Source organism: Nanorana parkeri, unplaced genomic scaffold, assembly GCF_000935625.1.
Source record: "Nanorana parkeri isolate BGI_ZX_2015 unplaced genomic scaffold, ASM93562v1 scaffold699, whole genome shotgun sequence".
Classification (NCBI taxonomy): domain Eukaryota; kingdom Metazoa; phylum Chordata; class Amphibia; order Anura; family Dicroglossidae; genus Nanorana; species Nanorana parkeri.
Genome location: NW_017306967.1, coordinates 336973 through 358012, shown reverse-complemented (window position 1 = coordinate 358012; position 21040 = coordinate 336973). Strand labels below are relative to the sequence as shown.

Sequence of the window (21040 nt, the reverse complement as noted above, 5' to 3'; positions counted from 1 at the left end):
TAAATAAAGGGAACATTGGCATGGGAGTGTAAGCAATATATGAGTCAGGAAGCATTTGGCATTCTCAGCTTACAACCGGAATGGAACTCACAACTCGGAAACCGGGATGCAGTCATTATTGTAGCCCAGTCACCTTACATGCTACGCCACCAGTGGAGTCAATATTCATTCAGTTTAATAAATACTAGAAAACCCCTGTTTTCTATTTGCTGTAATGAATACAAGGACTCAAGAAGAGGAAGATTTTGCAGGCTGTCGGTGTCAGGCATTTAAAAGAGAATACTGCAGGGTGCCTTGCAACTGTTAGAGGATTGTGTCTGGGATTCAAAATGTTTCACCACAATCATGGACAATTTAGCTGTAATACAAGGTTCAACCTTGAATACTCATAAACCAACTCCTGGAAGCAGGAGAGGTTTAGAAAGGTGACCAATTCACTGTAGGTAGCAACAAGGACTAACCAAAACCTTGTCCTCTTGCGATCAGTGACAGGAAGGAGCTACTTCATGCTTAATGGCGTGGGAAGAAAGCACTGAGTGATTGGAGGGGATAATAATGGTGCCCAATGGGTCTAAAAAAATGAATTAGCTCACATTGCTAGCACAGTCTGAGCAGCATTGCATACCCAGCATTATTATCCAACAGTGACCAGCATTACATATATCCAGCTGATGTCATTAGGGCAGGGTAAAGTGTTTAGGGGTACATAGGACATACATACTTTACATGTATGGATCATGCAGGGGTAAAGTGGATCAGGTGACAGACACATTTAGAGTTTGTGTCAATAGGCTTTTGTTTGCATTAAGCAGGTTTTGCATTCCCAGGCAAGTGAAGGGGAATGCAAATCCCATTTAATGCAGGTCAGAAGAGGGTCAACTTCAGGTCAAATGCACCTGTTAATTAATTCTGAATGATCTCAGAAGCATCTCGACTGATGCCATCCATGCAAGCCCAAAGAACATTGACATAGTCCCCAATTGCCCCAGGGCTTAAGAGCCTGCAGTAACACCTCTGATCTTTTCTTTTTACTCATAGGACAGAGCTTCTTATAAGAAATGTTTTAGACTTGGTTTTGGCAGCAACTGTTGAAGAAAAGCGCCCTACTCTGATACGCCAATTGATCGGCAAAGCTTTTCTTTCATTTCTAAATTTAAATGCAGTGCCAGAGGAAATTAAACCCACAGAGCACAATTATGTTGACTAATGCTGTGGAGGTGAATGGTGCTATAAGCATGTATTTTTGTCTTATTTATCACTGAAGCAAGGTTAGATAGTAATTGTTTTGAATAAGTTGCTTAATGAGTCACGTCTTCTTTTCTAGTTCAGTTGTTTTGAATGTGTGTCTGTTTTGTGTGTCAGCAGCTCCTAATCAAACTAGAACGGATGCTCACGTATTGCTAAAGTCAGCACATAGGTTATTTGCATAAGAAAAATTGGGAGGATCGCCAATTTATGGGTAAATAAAAAATATAACAAGTTATAATAATATACTAATGATGACTTTGTAATATAGCCTGCTTGGCTCCAGGGAGTCTTCTTTTTTTTTTGCTGTTACTAGTTTCTAAGGCTTAACGCTCATTTAAAATCTTACACCTGTTTTGCTCTTTATAGCCTTGTACCACAGTTATTAAAAACCTTTATTTCTCTTTGCATAATTTAATTCCTGCCCTCCGAATCCAGTCCTCTGTGCTGAGATAGATGAGTAACAGCGGCACCCCTTAATAAAGAGTATTAATGTAGGTCTGTTATATTATGGGTGCACTCAGCAGTATGGTTAAACTCTGGTGTCTATTAGATTGCAGTCATATTTAGACACACCTTGCAATTATTATCACAGTGTCTATTTAACCAAATATTTCTGTGACTTTGATTGGACTTTACATAGTATTTTAGGTTGAATAAAGACATTAGTCCATCAAGTCCAACCTATTAGGATCTCATTCTAGGAGTACCCGTACCCCTGTATATTACGGTCCCTTAAGAAATCGTCCAAAAGTTTCTTGAACAATTCCACATTATTTGCTGAAATCACCACCTGTGGCAGTGAGTTCCAGACCCTAACTGATCTTATAGTGAAGAACCCCCTTCGCCCCTTGTGCTGGAATTTTTTTTTCCACCAATTTTAGGTTATGGCCTCTAGTTTTTGTAATGGAGTTAATTTTAAACAGTCTATGATATTGCTATTGGTCAGTGAGGTTGCTAAGCATAGTTAAGGTTTATGGAAGGCCATAAGAGCTAAGCAAAATGGTGAGCTGTGAGCGTCAGGAGGCTTTACAAGTTATGTACGTGTTCATGGAGGTATAGTTAAAGTGTTTTCTGTACACATAAGATTACAGACTCGAATGTTTAAATACCAAACAAAACATCTTTTTTCATTTTAGATAGAGTGACGAAGGCTAAGAACCTTCAGGTTTTTAGTGATGCCTGTGGCCCCATTTGGAGAGTTTTTTTCTTCATATCTTGTGTAGTCACTGGGATGTGAAGTTCTTTTTCCAAAAAGGAACACCACAATGATAGCTAATTTTTAGTAAAAGGTAAAAGGATTATACTTTGAATCCGTTTTTAATGCTGTTAGGGAAATTATCCTTACTTCCTGATAGGGATAGTAAATGAGGGGACAGCTCCACAACAGATATATTGTACATACAATAATTACATAAGTTGTAATATTTCTTAACTCTCTCCAAAGCTAACCAATGTTCTGGTTGGAATCCATTAAGGCAATTAATAGATTCACTTTTGTGTCAGTAACTTCAGAATGCCAAACCAAAGGGAATGGTAAACAGATATAGTGTGATACTTGTATCCTTCCATATACCATATGATGGCTTACTAAGGCCCCATTCACACTGGTATAGTGCGTAATTTTGCACGTGTTCACAAAACGTGTGAAAAGGTGTGCCATGCTTGTGCTGCCATTCACTGTGCATTGCACCCAAAACCTGGCAAACAATAAATGAAAAAAATGTGATAAAGTGCAAGGTTTAAAAACACACGTAGCTCAAGGCTCAAAAAAAGGTGCATGAGCTTATTTCGCATGTTTGTTGCACATTGAAGGCTATTGAAATGAATGGGCACAACAAACACGCATAAACGCGATGCATGAAATCGCGTGCTGCTAGTATAAATGGGACCTAAAATATAGAATGAATTGAACACAACAGAATAAGCACAAGTAGCAATGAGAAGCATGCAAGATTATGGTATAGTTACCTCATTGCTGGCATGCTTATAGAATGACGGATAGAATAGCTGCCATTGTAAGCATTATCAGAAAAAAAAGAAACTCAATAAATTATAATATGTATACTACTTTTCAGAATTCGGCTGTAATACAAATAATAATCATATTGCTTTGCTGTTATCCTAGAATTATGGAACAATTATACCTACTTCACACTGTTTCAGTTATCATTCTCGAGTTTTGTTAGCACAAAATAAAAATACAATTTTTGACACGTGTTTAATATTGCCCACTATATATAAAAAGCCAAAACCTTTCTAATGTTGGATAGAGGGGGTGAGTGGGGTTAACAATCCCATTTGGGGAAATTTCCTTTCACTTTCTGTCTAGTAGACACGACAGGAAGTAAAAGGAAATTTCTGCAAAATGGGGAAAATACCTGCTTAGTTTTTATTGGAACAAGTGTCCCCATTAGAACATTTTCCCTCTCTTGCTGTTCTGCTGAAAACTCTTAATGTTGGATTTTCCATCACTTTCAGTCTGATAGCAATGGTCAACAGAACAAATAGAGAAAGTGAATCTCATCATTGGAATATAGACTGCAATAAAATGTACTGGGCCGTTACCTATATAAACTATACTATAAACTAAAATAGACGCAAAACCTTAAGTGCAGACTAACTTTCAGTTGTGCATGTTATTTATTTTTATCACACTGCATATATCATTTGTCATGGTGGTTAGGTTGTTGTTTGTACTCCTATAATCTGTTACTATGGGATTTAATATGTAGGGACCTGATTTACTGAAGTCAACAATAATGAGAACAGTTTAAAAAAATATTTCTGCAATTTTATATGAGGAGAAACAGAATTAGGTTCTAATCTATAAATAAATACATTGAAAGTGTACTAGCAATTTATTCCTGGGTATTTTGAGAAAGGTGTAATTATTTATTCTCTTTCTTTAAGAGTTGTTTAATGTGTTTTCCCTAATTATTATACTGTCTATGCACTGAAGCTATAGAAACCAAACCATTGTTGGGTTCAAATCCCTAGTTTTTATCTCTTTCATTGTTTTTTTCAGGCAATACTGTTTCTTTGAAATAACAGCATTAACTTGTCTGTAAAGGGGCATAAGCATGCATTCTTGTTATCAATTGGGGATGAGCAAAGTTCTTGCATGCATATCTGACAGCATTCTCATGCTTTTGTCCAGCTTCAAGGTAAATACACATTGTATACATTGATGTATTTATTTACCTATGCTGTGTGTGCTGTGCAGTATTTATAACAAACTACTTCTTTATATGGTAGGAACCGCATGTTGTATACAAATGCAGGAAAGGACTTTGCTGGGGGGACCATTGTCCCCCCTGGTCCAGTCCTAAAGAGATAAGTTGTGCTGCTTTGTCCTCCACTGTAAAAATGCATATACTGTTCAATGCAAACGGTTTCAGAAATGTATTAAAATCTTTGACTGGTTCAGTTTTCCTTGAGGATTGCATGGAAGTGCATACATTAGATGGTCCCCACATAAACAATAAGGATATGTCTAACTGCACAATTTAAGTTCTGAACTTACTGTATGGTAACTGCAGCCATTTTATAGATGCATACATACTTTTAAGATTAATACTTTCTAAAATAGAATATATAACAAGGCAACCTTACTATAAATAATAATAACATCTTACCTAATAGAATGCGATCTGCAGCAAAGAAAATAAAATCATCACAGTGTTATCAAACAATACCAACCAATGCAAGGACAACCACCCAGCCTTCAGGTACATCATTAATGGATAATTCTGCACTCAAGTATTGCTCAAGTTTCCTTAAAAGTTCTTTAATAGGAGGTGTGATGTAAGGTTGGGATGAAATATATATTAGATAAGTGTAATACAGTTAAATAGGACCAGCACCAATGCTAAAAAAACAACCATAAGTGATCCTAATAAGCCCACCTCCCTGCTCCACTACACTAAGTCAGCATAACAAATAAAAAAGCAAGCAAGATTTACTGCATTTTCAACATAAATGTTTCTTGATTTATTGGAGCAGATGGTGTATAAGAAGTAACAATGTATAAAAGATGAAGGTTATATGGGTGGTATGCCCCTTCACCACAATAGACTATAAAGAGAAAAAGTACAGAAGCAATGTATGGTAAAGTATTTCAAACCTACTAAAGTGGGTTAGTCCCTTGCATTGGGAAATTAAACGACAGTTGGAGAAGGTCAAGACACTCCAAGGTGTGTAATCTTACTGTACTTTACAAGCCTGCCACTGATGTATTCGGTGTCCTAAAGACAATGGGAACCATCCCTACAGGCCAACAGAAAATTCCCTCCACAATAGACTCTGAACATATTTGCATATTTGCAGACATACAATGGGGCACCTAATTAATTTCCATTGGTTATCTGTGCTTTATATCCTTGCCAACAGTGTATTGTACTGTGGATACATACTTAAAAATTACTATTTATGGAATCCCATCACATTAAAATCTTCACCTCTCCAGAGAGTTGCCACTCCTGATATAAAGTATATATTTGAAAAACAATGCAAGAATGCAAAGTCACCTACTGCTTTGGAGGAGCAAAAAGGCGGTAAGGCACAGTCATAAAACATTCTACTACTGCAACCTTTTTCTTGAGAAAAAAAAAATCAGCACACCTCTGGTAAGCAGATTCCAGAATATATACATTATGCAGAAGAAAGAAAAGTTGCAGTGGTGACAACATTGTTTAACTGGTGGTCACAATTTTATACAAGCAATTCTCGACCATTTTATTGCATTAGGTTGCCATAAAAAATTAATTGCAGGTCAACAGAGAAAAATCTAAGCAGTTAAATATATCAGTGTAAAAATATAAGACTTTTAGACCAGATACCTTTGGTCCACACTAATTTAATGAGTTGTGGAGGAATTATTTATGTACCTCAGGCCTAAGACTCCTATCGGCCCTGTTTGTAGGCGGTGTATGAGCATTAAAAAGAAGTCGATTTCCTTATTTTGTATATGATATGTAAAGTGACACTTAACTCTTATTTGTGTATCACTCAGCTGTAGATCCTCAAATCATCTCTGAATTCAATCTCAGCTCCAAGCTCACCCCTGTGATGGACTACAATCTCACATTTAGTTTACTAATTTGTATTGAGATTGTAGTCCATCATTGGAGTGAACTTGGAGCGGTGACTACTTTACAACACACACAGGGACCATGGGGTACAAAAGTAATCACACTCCAGAAGGAAGGACAGTGTCAGCACCAACTCAGAGATGGTTTGATGATCTACAGCTGAGTGATACACAAATAAGATACATTTTTGTTAATAATTAAGGTACTTGAATGCATTTTTAAGATTTAACTCCTGAGTTTAGGGTCACTTTAAGCTTTAGTATACAAAGAGTTACATGAATGTGGTCTGAGACTAAACCAAGTTATCCATATAGTCCTATGTTTATGAGCTTGGTTGATGTGCTTTTTGTGCACTCTTTTATTAAAAGCAAATGTTATACTCAGCAATGTTATCTTTAAATCTAAGTACAATCATTTAAAATGTTTTACTAATAAAGGTAAGTAAAATGGAAATACCTCATATCTCCCAATTTTTTGCCAATTGCACTTCCAACATTAGTTATGGCAGCACTTGCTTTAATCCCAGCTTGGCTTAGGGTTTCATGTGTTTTCTTGTACCTACAATGAACAAATTTTGTGTCAGTACATGCTTGAAAATGACAATGATAACAAATAATCCAGTTTCCATTTTTTTAGGCCTTATAAGCTCTTTTATACATATAACTAGGTATAATTAGATATGTGTATTAACTGACAATATAAAGTGCAGAAAAGCACAATAAAACTAAACACAGAAGACAATGTGATATGGAGTTCATAGCAAAAATGAAGCCCTATATGACCAGAGGCCATTGAAGCCTGGATGCCCAGACTAAATTTATCAATAGTTATTTGACTAATGTCCACCCATTTAACTAATTGTCCACCCAAACATTGTTTACACTGTTTATTAACGACCTATAAGGTTTTTATTTGGTACACTTTGAAATTAATATGCTTGTGTTTTTCATTACGAGCAGACAAATGGACAAAAATGCATTTTTTATTATTTTACATATGAGGTTTAATTAAACATTTTCACTTTATTAATTTGCCTTTTACACACTATAAAGCTAAAAACTTTGAGTGTAAATGTTTGCTCTAAAAAAGAAATACAAATCACTAGCAGCTTTTTTTAAATATCACAAGTGATCACAATATGCCAACCAATATAAAACAGTGCAATAAATGAACAAAACAGATAAACATGAATACAATAATTGTGCAAATATGTGCAAGACTTTAGTATGAAATAGGTGCAAACATACATTTTGCCCATCCTTCCACAGTGCATTCCAATCTCCAAATGATCCACTCCAAGAAATGCAACAATAGAAGAGTGTCCAAACACAGATTCTTAGCAGTGTGAATCATTGTGCAGCATATACAGGTGTTTCTTCAAACAGGCAGATATCTGTTCCACCACCACAGATATAACCCCAATGCAAACAGACTCACCAAATGGAGATGACCAATTAACTGAATCAAATGGTCATACAAGTGCTGTTATTAAATCCAGTACTGGTCTTCTTACTTGACAGGCTTTGGCATATGGCAGAGATAGGGGAATCATAATGTAAATCCATTTATTAAAAACTAGATAAAACTAAAATCACTTACATATGCAGTATTTTGTCCAACACTAAGGATAAAAGACTAATTAAAGGATAACTATGGGGTAAGTGCTTTTACCCATAGTTGTCGTAAGGGTCACGCTGAGATCCACCCAGCTGCTTGATTGACAGCTGGCTCTGCCTATCTAGAGGCAGAGCCAGCTGTACCCGCCCCTCCCTGTCTGTTCCGCCAGTCAGCGCTGGAGGATCGGAGCGGGGGGCAATCCCTGCAGGGAGCTGTGAGTGACTGTCACACCTCTCTGCAGGGAGATGATCGAGAAGTAAGCGAGCAACGGTATGTGTTCGCACACGTCGGCTATTGAGCCGACGTGTGACAATTGCATTGTCACACGTCGGCTCGAACTAAGAGGTTGAGTGGAAATCACTCACCTCATAGTTCACCTTTAATGTCCACTCAGTCCAGCATGCGGCCTCCCCCTCTATGATATCACCGTGCGTTGGCACTGCCCTACACGTTATGTCAGGAGGGCTCCAGACAAAGTAACGATGAAAAAAAATGTAGGAAAGGTCCAATACATGGTGACATCACCACGCACAGAGGGGGCACAGAGCTCTGCTCAATTAATGTGTGCCTTTTTTTCTGCCTGTAGTAAAATCAATAACTGAAAGACACTAAACAAATGTGTTCAGCAATTGTTACATATACAGATTTAGGTGCATTTTTAACTAGTTATACATTTTTAAGAACACCATTCAGATGACCTAGTAAAGTATAACATTTGCTAAAAATAATTGCAATATATACAGAAGGCTTTCGACCATTTTTTTTAAAACAACACTGTAGTTCCCCTTTAAGTAACATGTTAGCAGAGCTGAATACAAAATATGATTTGTTTAAAAGGAGAAATTCCCATCAGCTTTTCTGTCATCGTGGGTGGCATCCTCCTTCTGAGAGTTTATACTGGCTCACTTATGACATTTTTGATTTTGAGCTGTGAAGTCAACTTCCAAAACCCCCACTTAATGTGTTCAATCCATGATACAAGAGACCTTTGGGCTAGTTTACTTAAATGAGAACTATGGGGTTAAGGCTTTTCCCCATAGTTCTCCTTAGGGTAACGGGAGGACACAAACTAGCGTCCTCCCGTCACCCTAGGCTCAGTATACCGCGAGCTTTAGCTCGCAGTATACTGAGACGCTGCAGTATACCGCGAGCTGTTGCTCGCGGTATACTAAGACGCCGCATGCTGAAGCGGATCCCGACAATTATGTCGGGATCCGCACAGCTGCGTGACTGACAGCTGGCACTGTCTATCTAGAGGCAGAGCCAGCTGTACCTGCCCCCTCCCCCGTCCAGCGCTGGGGGAGGGGGGAATCCAGCAGAGAGCCGTGACAGGATCGAGAGGTGAGCGAACGCCGGTATGTGTTCGCTCACCTCTCGATCTACTGAGCCGACCTGTGACAGTCTCATTGTGAAAGGTTGGCTAGAACTATGAGGTGAGTGAAAGGCACTCACCTCATAGTTCTCCTTTAAAATAATAATACATTATGTGAATATTCATTGCAATTATCCAATCGTGTAGATGAAATAATAAAACTGGAATTTGATGTCTACATGATTGGATCACTAAAGTTAAAAAGTACACACAACTGTATTGTGTAAAGAATCTCCACTCCTTTACTAAAATCGGGCTCCGTGTGTTATCTCTAGAAGCTTGTAAAGTGGTAGAGCAGATAAACGGCTCCTGTATTTCAAGTATATAGCAAATTACATAACTCTCCACTGTCCCTCATTTGGAGGGAACGTCTCTCTTTGGAAAAAAAAAATCCTCTGTCCCTCTTTCTTCCCCAGTTCTTACTCTTTTTAGTCTGCTATGTAGAACTCTAAAAATTTACTTTTTAACTACCAAAAATGTTGTACTACGCTGAACCTTATATCTTATTTTTAGCTCTGATTCACACGTGAGCGTTTTGTAGCTTGACGCTCAAAGCTCCAAAAAGCTCAACAATCAAAACCCCATTCTTATAAATTGTGCCTGTTCACATATGAGCTCACAGGAGCCTGGAACATTTTTGGCCCTATAGATTTCAATGGAAGTGCGTTAAAAATGAATGAAATTTTGCATTTTTTGAGGCTAAACAACCATCTCCTCCTCCTAGCATCTAGCTTTCCCTTGGCTACAACAAACAAAACCACTTAAGCCTGAATATATGCCTCAAAAACAATAAAAACACTCCAACATCACCCGTAAACATTGGTGTGAATGCCCATTTACACCTGAGTGATTTGAAGTGCGATTTGAAGCTTCACCAGAAGCACTTCAACACTCAACACTAGGATTTCCATTTTATTTACTAGTACCCATTCACACCTGAGCATAATGTTGCTTATAGTTCATTGCTTATAAAAGTACATGCACTTTATGCTGGCTTTTGAAAACAAATATACAAACATTTAAAGGAAAGTTATGAAAAATGACTGAAAAAAGCATTAGTACATTTAACCAGTAATCAATTACTTATGGTCCGTGTACCTGGGAAAGTGGCAGGTATACTTTGTGAAATTGTAATTCTGCCCCTGGGCACCCTACCTTGACTGAGGGCACTTTGTGTGACCACACTAGTTGCACATATGTAAGGCTTGCTAAGGTTTAAAGCTATATGTAATTGGATATGAGCATTGTGGAAGCCTGCCTACTGATCAAAGCAGTGCGATTTCCAAAAGAAAAAAAAGTAAAGGAAAAAAGCTCATCATCTAAACCTTGTCTTCATGTTTAATGGAAATAGATGTCTTTGTCTTGAGACCCTGAAGTGAATTGTAAAATTAGAATGGTGATACATTGTGACATCTGGGAACACGTCTAATGCCGACAAAGGCATTGTCAGCTTTTGTCAGCGTGCTACTATCACTGACAACTTCTATATGCTCTAAAGCAGTTAACAAGGCAGCTGCAAGCACAAATCCAGGGCTGAAAATACACAACAGCCGTATCTTCTAGAAAATGGCGGCTAAATCTGAAGGCTCTCCACAGAATTATATTTCAAAACTAATTATATTCTGGAAGTCTAGGAGTATTTTATGGATGGAATTAGTATTTTATGACATAATTATACTCAGAAGAATATGCTCTGCCGTAGGACCCAGAAAATGAGAATATTGGAGGATGAAACATTTGCATTAATGAAAAAGAATAACTCATTGTGGACTGGGAGCTGGCAAACATCTTCTGTTGTTGGCCCTTGAGGACCAAAGTTAAAGGAGAACTGTGAGGGGAGTGAAAATCACTCGGCTGCATAGTTCGAGCCGACCTGTGACAATGAAACTGTCACACGTCGGCTCAATAGATCGGGAAGTGAGCAAACACATACTGTCGCTCGCTCACTTCTCGATCTATCCGTGCATCCGTGACTGTCACTCACGGCTCCCTGCAGGGATTTCCCCCCTCCCCTGTCCGATCCTCCAGCGCTGACTGGTGGAACGGGCGGGGGCGGGTACAGCTGGCTCTGCCTCTAGATAGGCAGAGCCAGCTGTCACTCACGCAGCTGGGTGGATCCAGACAGCATTGTCTGGATCCGTTCCGGCTGCGGCGTCTCAGTATACCACGAGCTGCAGCTCGTGGTATACTGAGCTTTGGGTGACGGGAGGACGCTAGTTTGTGTCCTCCCGTGACCCTTAGGAGAACTATGGGTAAAAGCACTGACCCCATAGTTCTCCTTTAAGCACAAATCTTTAGGTAGGCAGCGTATTGATTAGATCAAAGGCATAAAGGAAATGCAGTTTACTGGAACCCTGATATTTAAAGGGAATCAGTGACATGCAATATCAATTTGATAGGGCAACCTGGCACAATGTGTAGTATGTATAGCCAAAACATTCATTTTTTGTTTTACATAGAGTAGTGAAGGGATAAAACCCGTAAGTTTATTGTTTGTATGCTTCACATTGGGGAGATGTCCATTCACTTTTTCTCGCATTACAGGAAGTCAAAAGAAATCTTTATAAAGTGAGAAAAATTACTCTCTTAGACAGTTGTCATCACATCAAGTGTCTCCATTCAAAGATTTGCCCTCTATTCCTGTTCCAGTGACAACACAAAAGTTTAGACTTTTACTCCCCCCAAGGGGGACATAGACAGCAATTAAAACCTAATAAGGGTTATATCCCTGCCCTACTTTATCTAAAACTGCAAATAAAACATTTTGGTAATGAATACACTTTAAAGCTACATTCCAGGCAAACAGCTAAATACACATTTAAAGTACAGGTAAGGGAGCTGTTTTATCTGTTGAATCTCTGTCCATCCAGTATTGAGATTCACACAGCACATCCATATCTGGCAGGGTAGAAAACATGATATTTCTTTGCTGCAGTTCAGTAATACTTGCAGGTCTTGTCCCTCACCCAGCCTGTGACTGGACAATGAAAAGAGAAGCAGTAGACTGCTGAGCTCATTTGTGTCTCTCCTATTAGCAGTAGCAGCAGTTTTTTACACTGCAGCAGAACTGCCGCTTTCTGATCTCCGCTGTATAGTGTCTTAAAAGAGACATACAATTCAGGTACTTATACTGATTGCATGATTCCAAAGCTGCAATAAATTTGTGTCTTTTATATCTTTCTGGAGTTCAGCTTTTATTTTAATATGAAATTGTTACATTTATTCTAAACACTGGCAGACTCGGTGCAAACATGCTATTTTATCTAATCAGTAACTGTGAAAGCATCAAGAATGCAAGAGCATTTATACCACTGCTACGGTAAGGGCTTGTTCACACTGAAAGCGGTGCGTTCCAGAGCAGTAGCTGCTGGAACGCACCGCAATCCCTCACAAAACTTCCCCCTGCGTTCTGGGGCGGGAGGGGGCGTGGCGGTGCATTGAATTCAATGGCAACGCTTCCACGCCCGCAGTGGGATCGGACACATAGCAAAACTTTGTCTGCGTTCCACTGCAAACGCAAAAAAATAGAGCAAGCACTATATAACACTCATTCAAAAGGATCTGTTCACCCAAAGTTAACACATTAGTTGTAGGTGGTGCCTGATGGGCTGAATCAGCTCCTGGCTTCTTAAATATGTTAGACATCTGTGGGATCCATTATTGACCATGCTGTGTCTATCTGGAAGTTTGTGGTGTTTCTACACACCTTTGAGTGTTGTAACAAGTTCTCTTGCATTCTCCATATTGTGGAGTAAACAAAACAATTCCTACAGGGTGAGACGGAACACCCTTAATGGTCACAGCAGGCGTGTAGAGTCAGGAATTCAAGCACAGAGATGTCACTTAGGGCCATTCACATTTCTCAGTTGCCATGAGCTATGGTAAGGTGCGCAGAGCCATAACACATGCAAACACATGTTATATGCATTAGCATGTCCCAGTGCCATTAATTTTTAATGGCACCCAATGCACTAAGGCAACATGCCAACACACATGCATTGCAGTGTACCACAATGCACGTTAAAGCACAACTTTAAAGCTTGTCAAAGTGACTCTGTCGCTGACATATAACTTCAGATGAAATAGTTCCCTGGAAAGAATAATATATATACTTACTTCATGCATTGCCCTTGCTGACTGCTTTAATGAAGCAGAATCTCTGATCGAAAACAGACACTTCTAGGAGTGTCAATCCCCTGGTTCCTTGCTGTGCTGAAGGAGGAACCACTGAGCACACCGAGTCACCAGGAGGCTGACACTCCCAGAAGTGTCTTATTCCATACAGACTTCAGGCAATTCCTCTTCATCAGAGCAACAATCAAAGTATATACTTTCTTCTTCACAGGGAGCTATTTTGTTTGAAGATTTCCTACACAACAGAGTCATTTTAATAATATGTACATATTTCAATGCCCATAGCCTGACCACACAAATCACTTCGCAGCCTGATCCATACGTGTTTGGATACTGAAAATGACTTCATCTTGCATGTGGTTAAAATAAGTGTACAGTGGTTTTGTACACACAGTATTTCATTTTGTTAGAAAAATGGTGAATACATTTTGTTTGGCATATTATATATTCTTTTTACCCATAATAAAGTTTCTTAGCAAAGTTAATATCATACATGGGCATACAGAAGAGTACAACAGCATAGAAAACCTGCAATATAGAGCACCAATAAAAAACTATGCCCTGCTAGTTAAAAAAATATCAGAGCATGTTTTAGGGATAATGATGTGTAACAAACACCCCTCAGAAGGTACCACGGAAAATCAGGGTGATAGTAACGCACATTATATATTCTTATGCCCATTTTTTTGTAAGAAGTGATGGAGAAGCATCAGATCAATCCACGTTTTAATCATTCCAGCTAGATGATAAGGAAATAACTACAACGGTGTCTCTTTGGTCATTATGTATTATATCCTTATTTGTAAAACAATATATATAATATATATAATACAAAACAAAAATATAAAAACATCAGTAAAAGCCTGTAAACTTATAAAGTAAATGAAATTGGCCAAAAACCAACATAGATATTGCTAAATTGCTTAAACATCAGCATCACTATAAAACAACCTAGTCAGGTTATAGAATGCCAGTTCAACACGCATTTTCATTTTGTTACAAATGTAATTAATTACATTTCTTATCAGTCAATTGAAAAGATAGATTTTGCCTACAGCCTACTAGGCCTTTGTAAGCAGTGTTTTGGAGAAAACATATTTACCTAATACCTCCATTGAGTTCTATAAACATCTGTACTATTTAAAGTCTGGAATAACATCAAGGTAGTTAGAAGACCAGTGATCCATTCACTGACCTAATTAAGGGCATATGACAGAGTGATTTTGAGTGATGCAAACATGCACAGGCTGAGTCTTTTTGGATATGCAGCTGTTGCGTCCCAATAATTCATGTTCACTTTCTCAGCCAATTAGCACATTTCAGGCCAATTACACTATAATATTACTCCTGCGTAATTGTCAATATGTGTTTTGCTTGCAGCCAAATAATATACAAACTTCAGTGTCAAACAGCACAACTCCGTATTTAATATACCCAAAGCCAACATGCCAGCACAATTCTGCATTTCCCTTTACCTAGCAGTCAGAAACACTGTCATTATCAGTTAAAATATTTTACTAATTAATTATTCAAACAAGTTCTTTATTCAAAAACATTAGATAAAAAGAATATTTATAATAATCAAACACTAAGGGCTGTATTTATAACTCTTCTGCCCAGCTAAACAAGCTGGGCAAATGCCATTGCCTGGGGTCCAGAAGCATAGGAAATTCCCATGCTCCTTGACTCCACCTAGTGGTATAAAGGCTGCCTGCATGGCATTCACCCAGTGTATAGCTGGGCGAAAGAGTTATTAATAGACCTCTAAAGTCAGCATGTGCTGTTAACAACAATTGTATATTTGATGCTTCGGATGATACATACAATGAAGACATCTACCAGTGTATGTAGCTGGGGCAGAACTAATTTGTTGAGCGATGCAGGAGTTCATCTTGGCTGTATGGATCATATATATATAAAAGATCAAGCTGTCTAATGATTAGTTCAGTAGAATAATTGAATGAAGGGGCTCTTTATATACATTTTTAGGACCCTTTATACACCTGTGTAGTCTGATATGGTGCATAAATGCACACATGCTATATCACAAGTAAATGTGCATTGTGTTAAGGCAACCGTTATATCTAAATGGGCTCCAAATGCACCACAAATGGACCTAAAAGTGAACCTGAACTCATTTTTCAAACGCAATACACTACAACACACAGTAGTGTGTTACAATGTGTTGTGGTACACTGATGGTGCCATCCCTAACACACCGTAATGTGGGCCATGCATTGCATGTGCACATTATCATGTATAGATTTGAAGCTAGCCTTCAGATTTAATTACCTAATGGTTAGTTTATGATGTTGTCCTGGTTAAGAGGCTTCTTTAAAGAAAGAACTCCAGGCAAAATTATTCTTAACCCTTGCAGTGGGACTACCCCCACCCTGCAAGGGTTAAGTGCTCGTTTTGTCTAGGGTTATACTCACCCGAACCACAATCCAAGCTGGCTGTAGGACTGGTCTCTGTAGCCTCTCTTCCCCTCTGTTCCGGCAGTATAAGGTCCTGTGAGTCATCATGTCTAATATGTCCCCTCCTTTGCGCCATCACTGGATCAAAGGAGGAGATAGGCTGCGGGGATTGGTCTAGCAGCAAGCCGGCCCCAAGGTTCAGGTAAGTATATATTTTTTTTATTTTCATCCCTAGATGAAAATCAGCACCTAATCCTTGTAGAGTGAGGGCAGCCCCACTACAAGGGTTAGGAATAATTTTATCCAGAGTTCTTCTTTATGGAAAAATGTTTTGAGGAAGCTGAAGATCTGGATTTTCTTATCCCTCATTCTTTAAATGTTAGTTGCTTAGCTGTGGTGCTAAATGTCTTCAATACTTTGATTCAGTGACAAAAAACAAGCATTCAAATCAAGAGATCTGATTTTACTTTGCCTTTCCTACTTTACATGGTTGTTGCAGATCACAAATTTCGAAGCATATTTTCAAAGGAACTGTATGTATTTTAAAACCATGTAGGTTTTCATATAGATATAAAAGAAAGCAGGGTTGGAATCTCTATCAGGATTTATTGGTGTCTCCATCCCTTTAGGGAATTTACCCTCTTTATTAGTAACCATTGTCTGAGAGACCAAAAGTGAGGGGGAATCTAAAATGTGTCAGAACAGGAGCAGGGGGGATAGAAGAGGTCTCTTCCAATGGTGCCTTCTTTTCTTTTAACAACTATGAAAGATGGCTTTCCCCTCAGGCTTGGGGAGTTTTCTACTTGCTTTGTGTCATGTCTCTGGAACAGGAAGTAAAGGAATATCTCTCTATTAATGATATAGACCGAAAAAAGAGGTTTCTTCCCCCTGCATATTCCATAAATTGAAAACAAATAGCTTCCATGCATGCTATAGTTGCATTCAATCACAGGAACAGGAGGCACTGTCCATAAAGGAATATAAAATCTTGTAGAATATTAAGGACTGTTTTAGTTGTTTCAGGTTTAATCGACTTATGCAAATGGTATGTCAGTGTAGATAATACCACAGTATTACAACAGAGTAAGGCTGATCAGGTCATGATGAACAAGGTTGATACTTACGCAGAATGGGTCTGCACATCATGCCAGCCTCGACTGAAGTTCTGCTTCAGCTCATTCACCATGCTTGCTCCCAATTTCTGTTTGATCTCTGCCAGGTGCTTCTCTTTGGCAGCTAACACTTGACGTAGAGTTACAATTTCATCTTCCAGCTTTGTAAATAGAGAACAAGGACAGTCAAAGGGAGCAGAAACAGGCTGCATTCTGTCACAATGCTTTGCTGTTTTACCAGTGTTTCTTTTGATATATGGCTATATATTACTATAATGATTACATTTTAGCAGCTGTCATTTACCCATGTTTCTCTTTTCCTAACAATAAAAGGGAAAAGTATTATTTAAAGGGTAGGTATAAAGAAGTGCCACTACTCAGTAGGCATAAAATCTCTGCCAAGCTGTGAAGACCCTTTCCTTTTCATGGACTATACCTTAACCATGGGTGGCAAGCATAGGAACTAGAGTTACTACTGTCAAAAGGTGGAACACCACTTCCTAAATGTGAATGGAACAACACTTCCTTCCAATGAGTATTACAAAAAAAAAAAACAGGTGCCACTTATCCTCTGAGAACACTGTGTTATGGGCAAAAAAAGAGGAATAAAAACATCTTGACCAACAGAATTTATCCCGTAAGGAATCTTTTAAGGCAGGCTATCAGCTTGATAAAAGCAAGCAATGTTTCACTTGCAATTACTGGGTCATTCCTATACACTATAGAGGAAAAGTGACAGTTGTAGCAGCTAAAGTTATTAATAATCACCCAGGCTGAAAAAACCCAAAGTCGAACACATTTTTCCTTTTTCTTTTTTTTTCCTGTCCGAGCTGGTTTAGGAGCGCAGCTGGTCTCTACCCTTCTGTATGGACTGAGCATTTATCTCTTTACCTGCTCTTTGTGGGAGATGGCTGCTCATCTATGGTCAGCCTAAATTCTGTTATAAATCAGACTTGATCTTGCTTATTAATCCAGAATAAGTTAAGGATCACCTAATGATTATAGACCGCTTTAGATTTACAACAGAAAGAGAGCGATACCTTTGCCAATTCATTCTTTAGTTCTTCCTTCTCTTCCTCAGATAAAATTTCAGTAAATTCAGCTTCGGCTGTTAATTCTTCATCTGTTTCCTGGAGTGGCTGAGTGTCCTGGAGATCTATAAAGAGAATAATGCTGTAAATTGCAGTACTAATAACGTTAATACAAACTGCTGGTAAGTACATTCTTTTAAAGCAATCATAAGCAATTTAATGCAAGTGACAAAGTTTTGTGAGACAGATTCCCATGCAGTAAAACATTTTTTTTTGCTATTCAGCCAGCAAAGATTTAACTTAAAAAGAAATGCTCTAGAAAAAGATAAAGTATATTTGTAATTTATTTAAATACTGGTTGTGATTCTAACCATGTTCTTGGTTAGAATCATAGAGTTACAATTGTTTTTTTAATAATCATTTTTCAGAACAGGAACTTCTGCCATAAGTGCTTTTACTCTCTTTTTTTGTGTGTATATTAGAAGAGTATAACATTTTATGTCTTATGGATAACAAAGTGTAAATGTACACATGCACAGGTGCCTGCCTATACCAATATAACCTGGGACAATCTATTCTGTAAATCTTGACTTGAATAAGGGAAATCAAGTGCTGATACACCCTCCTACACCACAATTGGTCACTGAGGGCCCCATCACACTGAAGGGCAAATAATGTGGTAAAGGAAGCATACAGAAGTGAAGGTAAATCTTTAGGAGCAATACAGACAGAAATAAGAACACCTTTTTAGTAGAGTAAGAGAGGTCTAGAGCCCCCACCAGATTTGTCTTTGTCCCTGTTGCAGGTTTTCCCTCACTACCTTTATGGTGAATCCTTTCTAATTCCTGTAGTTAGAGGGCTCAGGGCTTCAGATAGCAGTCAAAACCCCAAAGGGGTTCTAAAGCTGGGTATACACGGAGTGAATTTTGTCCAATTTTTAATGAACCATCCGAAATTCGCTCACTGGGTGATCCTATCCTGCCCGACATACCTCAATTTACAAAGCGAAGGAACAAGGAAGAAAATTGTTGTCTGAACAGTGCCTGCATGCAAATTAGATGCAGGCACTGTTCAGGTATTTTGACAACCGGCGGGCCTGAGGATCCTCCGTATAGGCTGTTTAGTATGGCCCGAAAGCTGAATGAAAAAAATCTAACTGTGTATACCCAGCATAAAACTTTGTCACCCTATGCAACATTGGATACAGATAACCAAAATCAGATAATGTAGGTTTTCATAAGCACAGATTAAAGCAATGAAGAGACAGACAACATGTTTCTCATTGCTATAGGTCAGGGGTGCCCATTAGGTAGATCGTGATCTACCAGTAGCTCTCAAAGCTGATGCTGGTAGATCACGAAGGGTGTGAATGGCGGCCCCTTTATTCCATGTTGCTATATTTATTTAGCTGTGCACACATGATTACCTATTAGCCTGAGTCTGCTGAGCCAAGCTCCCTGACACCTTTCTGGTGGATACTGGGGGTTGAAGTGCTATGCATTACATCAAAGAATATTAGTTTACACAGCCTGTTGCAAAATACAGCAAGGTGAGCCAGGAGAGAGAGCGGGGTGAGACAGACAGACAGGAAAGAGAGGAGAGACAGCCAGGGGAGAGAGCGAAGAGAGACAGCCGAGAGAGACAGCCAGGTGAAAAAACGAGGAATAACAGCCAGGAGAGAGAGAGAGCGAGGAAAGACAGCTAGGAGAGCAAGGAGAGACAGCCAGGAGAGCGAGGAGAGACAGCCAGGAGAGAGAGAGCGAGGGAGGTTTTTTTTCGTTGGTAGATCTCATGTAGCTCGTCATTTGAAAAGTAGATCTTAACACCAAAATTGTGGGCACCCCTGCTATAGGTTTTAGTGCTGGCAGTTCAGCAATGCTAGATTTTGGAGTGTGAGCGATGCCCTACTCTAAACCTACCTACTATCAGCCACCTAAAGTCCCTGTACAGCAGAGTTGAAGTGTGAGGGGAAGAAGCAGCTAAAGAAGCCAATTAGTTCATGTGCTGACAAAGATTTTGTTGATAGGACAAATCAACAAGCAAAGTGGCGAAGAGAGATCACTTGCTGCTGTTCCTTTCCTTGTCCAGTCACGATCTGAGGCAGGTCCAAGTCAGTTAGAGTATATGGGTAACTAAGGATGGCCATGAGAATGAGGACATCTTGTGTGGTAGTAAAGTAATGTGGAGGAGAGCTCCGGATTAAAACGTGAACATTGTGACAAAAGCTTTTTTTTTATGTCATCATTTACTGAGATCCTCTTTGCAAAGACTAACTCCCCTGTGCCAAAAGATACCTCCTCAGGGATCCCAATGTTGAAATATACTGTTTCCCAAATGAAACCCTCTAACTCAATTTGAAGACCTTTGCATTTGTCTGGGAGACACTTCATACATGTTCCCATTGCCCCCACATTACAACAGAGACTGGGAGAGAGAGAGATCTAGGCCGTGCACTTTCCATTGAAGGCTGGGATAAGGCTTTTACACTCACCCACTCCACAAGCATTTCCAGTTCACTCCAAGAACAGAATTTCTAAACATTTACTAGATGGTACCATTGCCCTTTCACTCTAGACAAAGGATATTCCCTACTTTACCCAACCAATGCTGGAGGTGCAGCAAAGAAATAGGGACCATGCTACACACCTGGTAGTCCTGCAGACTTTTGTGCCCATTCTGGAACTTAATTTCCCAGCTCTACTGATGGGTCATGGACTTATCCCTATCTCTAACCCCAGAGATTGCCCTTTGATCCATCATCCTAGAGCTCCTAGTCAGAGCATGGAAAGATATTATTAGATTTATCTTAAATCATAGTTAGAGCCCTCATCCCAAGTCATTGAAGATCCCCCACACTCCTTCCACCCACTGAGTGCATTACAAAACTACTTAATGAGGACTGAGGAACTCACCACACTTCTTAAAGATACAGTACATACCAAAAATTCATAGCTGTTTGGAGTGCTTGGATTAGTGATCTACATTTCAGACAGCTTTACACTTATCTCTATGATGACCT

At 39.0% G+C, this 21040-nt stretch overlaps 1 protein-coding gene across 1 annotated transcript in view; it reads right to left on the bottom strand.

The window, feature by feature from the left end:
- TPD52L1 (tumor protein D52-like 1) overlaps positions 1-21040 on the bottom strand; it is a 67011-nt gene that overhangs the window by 12120 nt on the left and 33851 nt on the right. The window contains exons 2-6 of the mRNA XM_018563807.1: positions 18031-18146; positions 17003-17151; positions 6795-6896; positions 4884-4898; positions 3217-3255 (exon numbers count right to left, since the gene is read on the bottom strand). Coding sequence (XP_018419309.1) covers positions 3217-3255; positions 4884-4898; positions 6795-6896; positions 17003-17151; positions 18031-18146 — 421 coding nt within the window. The remainder of the gene's footprint in view (positions 1-3216; positions 3256-4883; positions 4899-6794; positions 6897-17002; positions 17152-18030; positions 18147-21040) is intronic.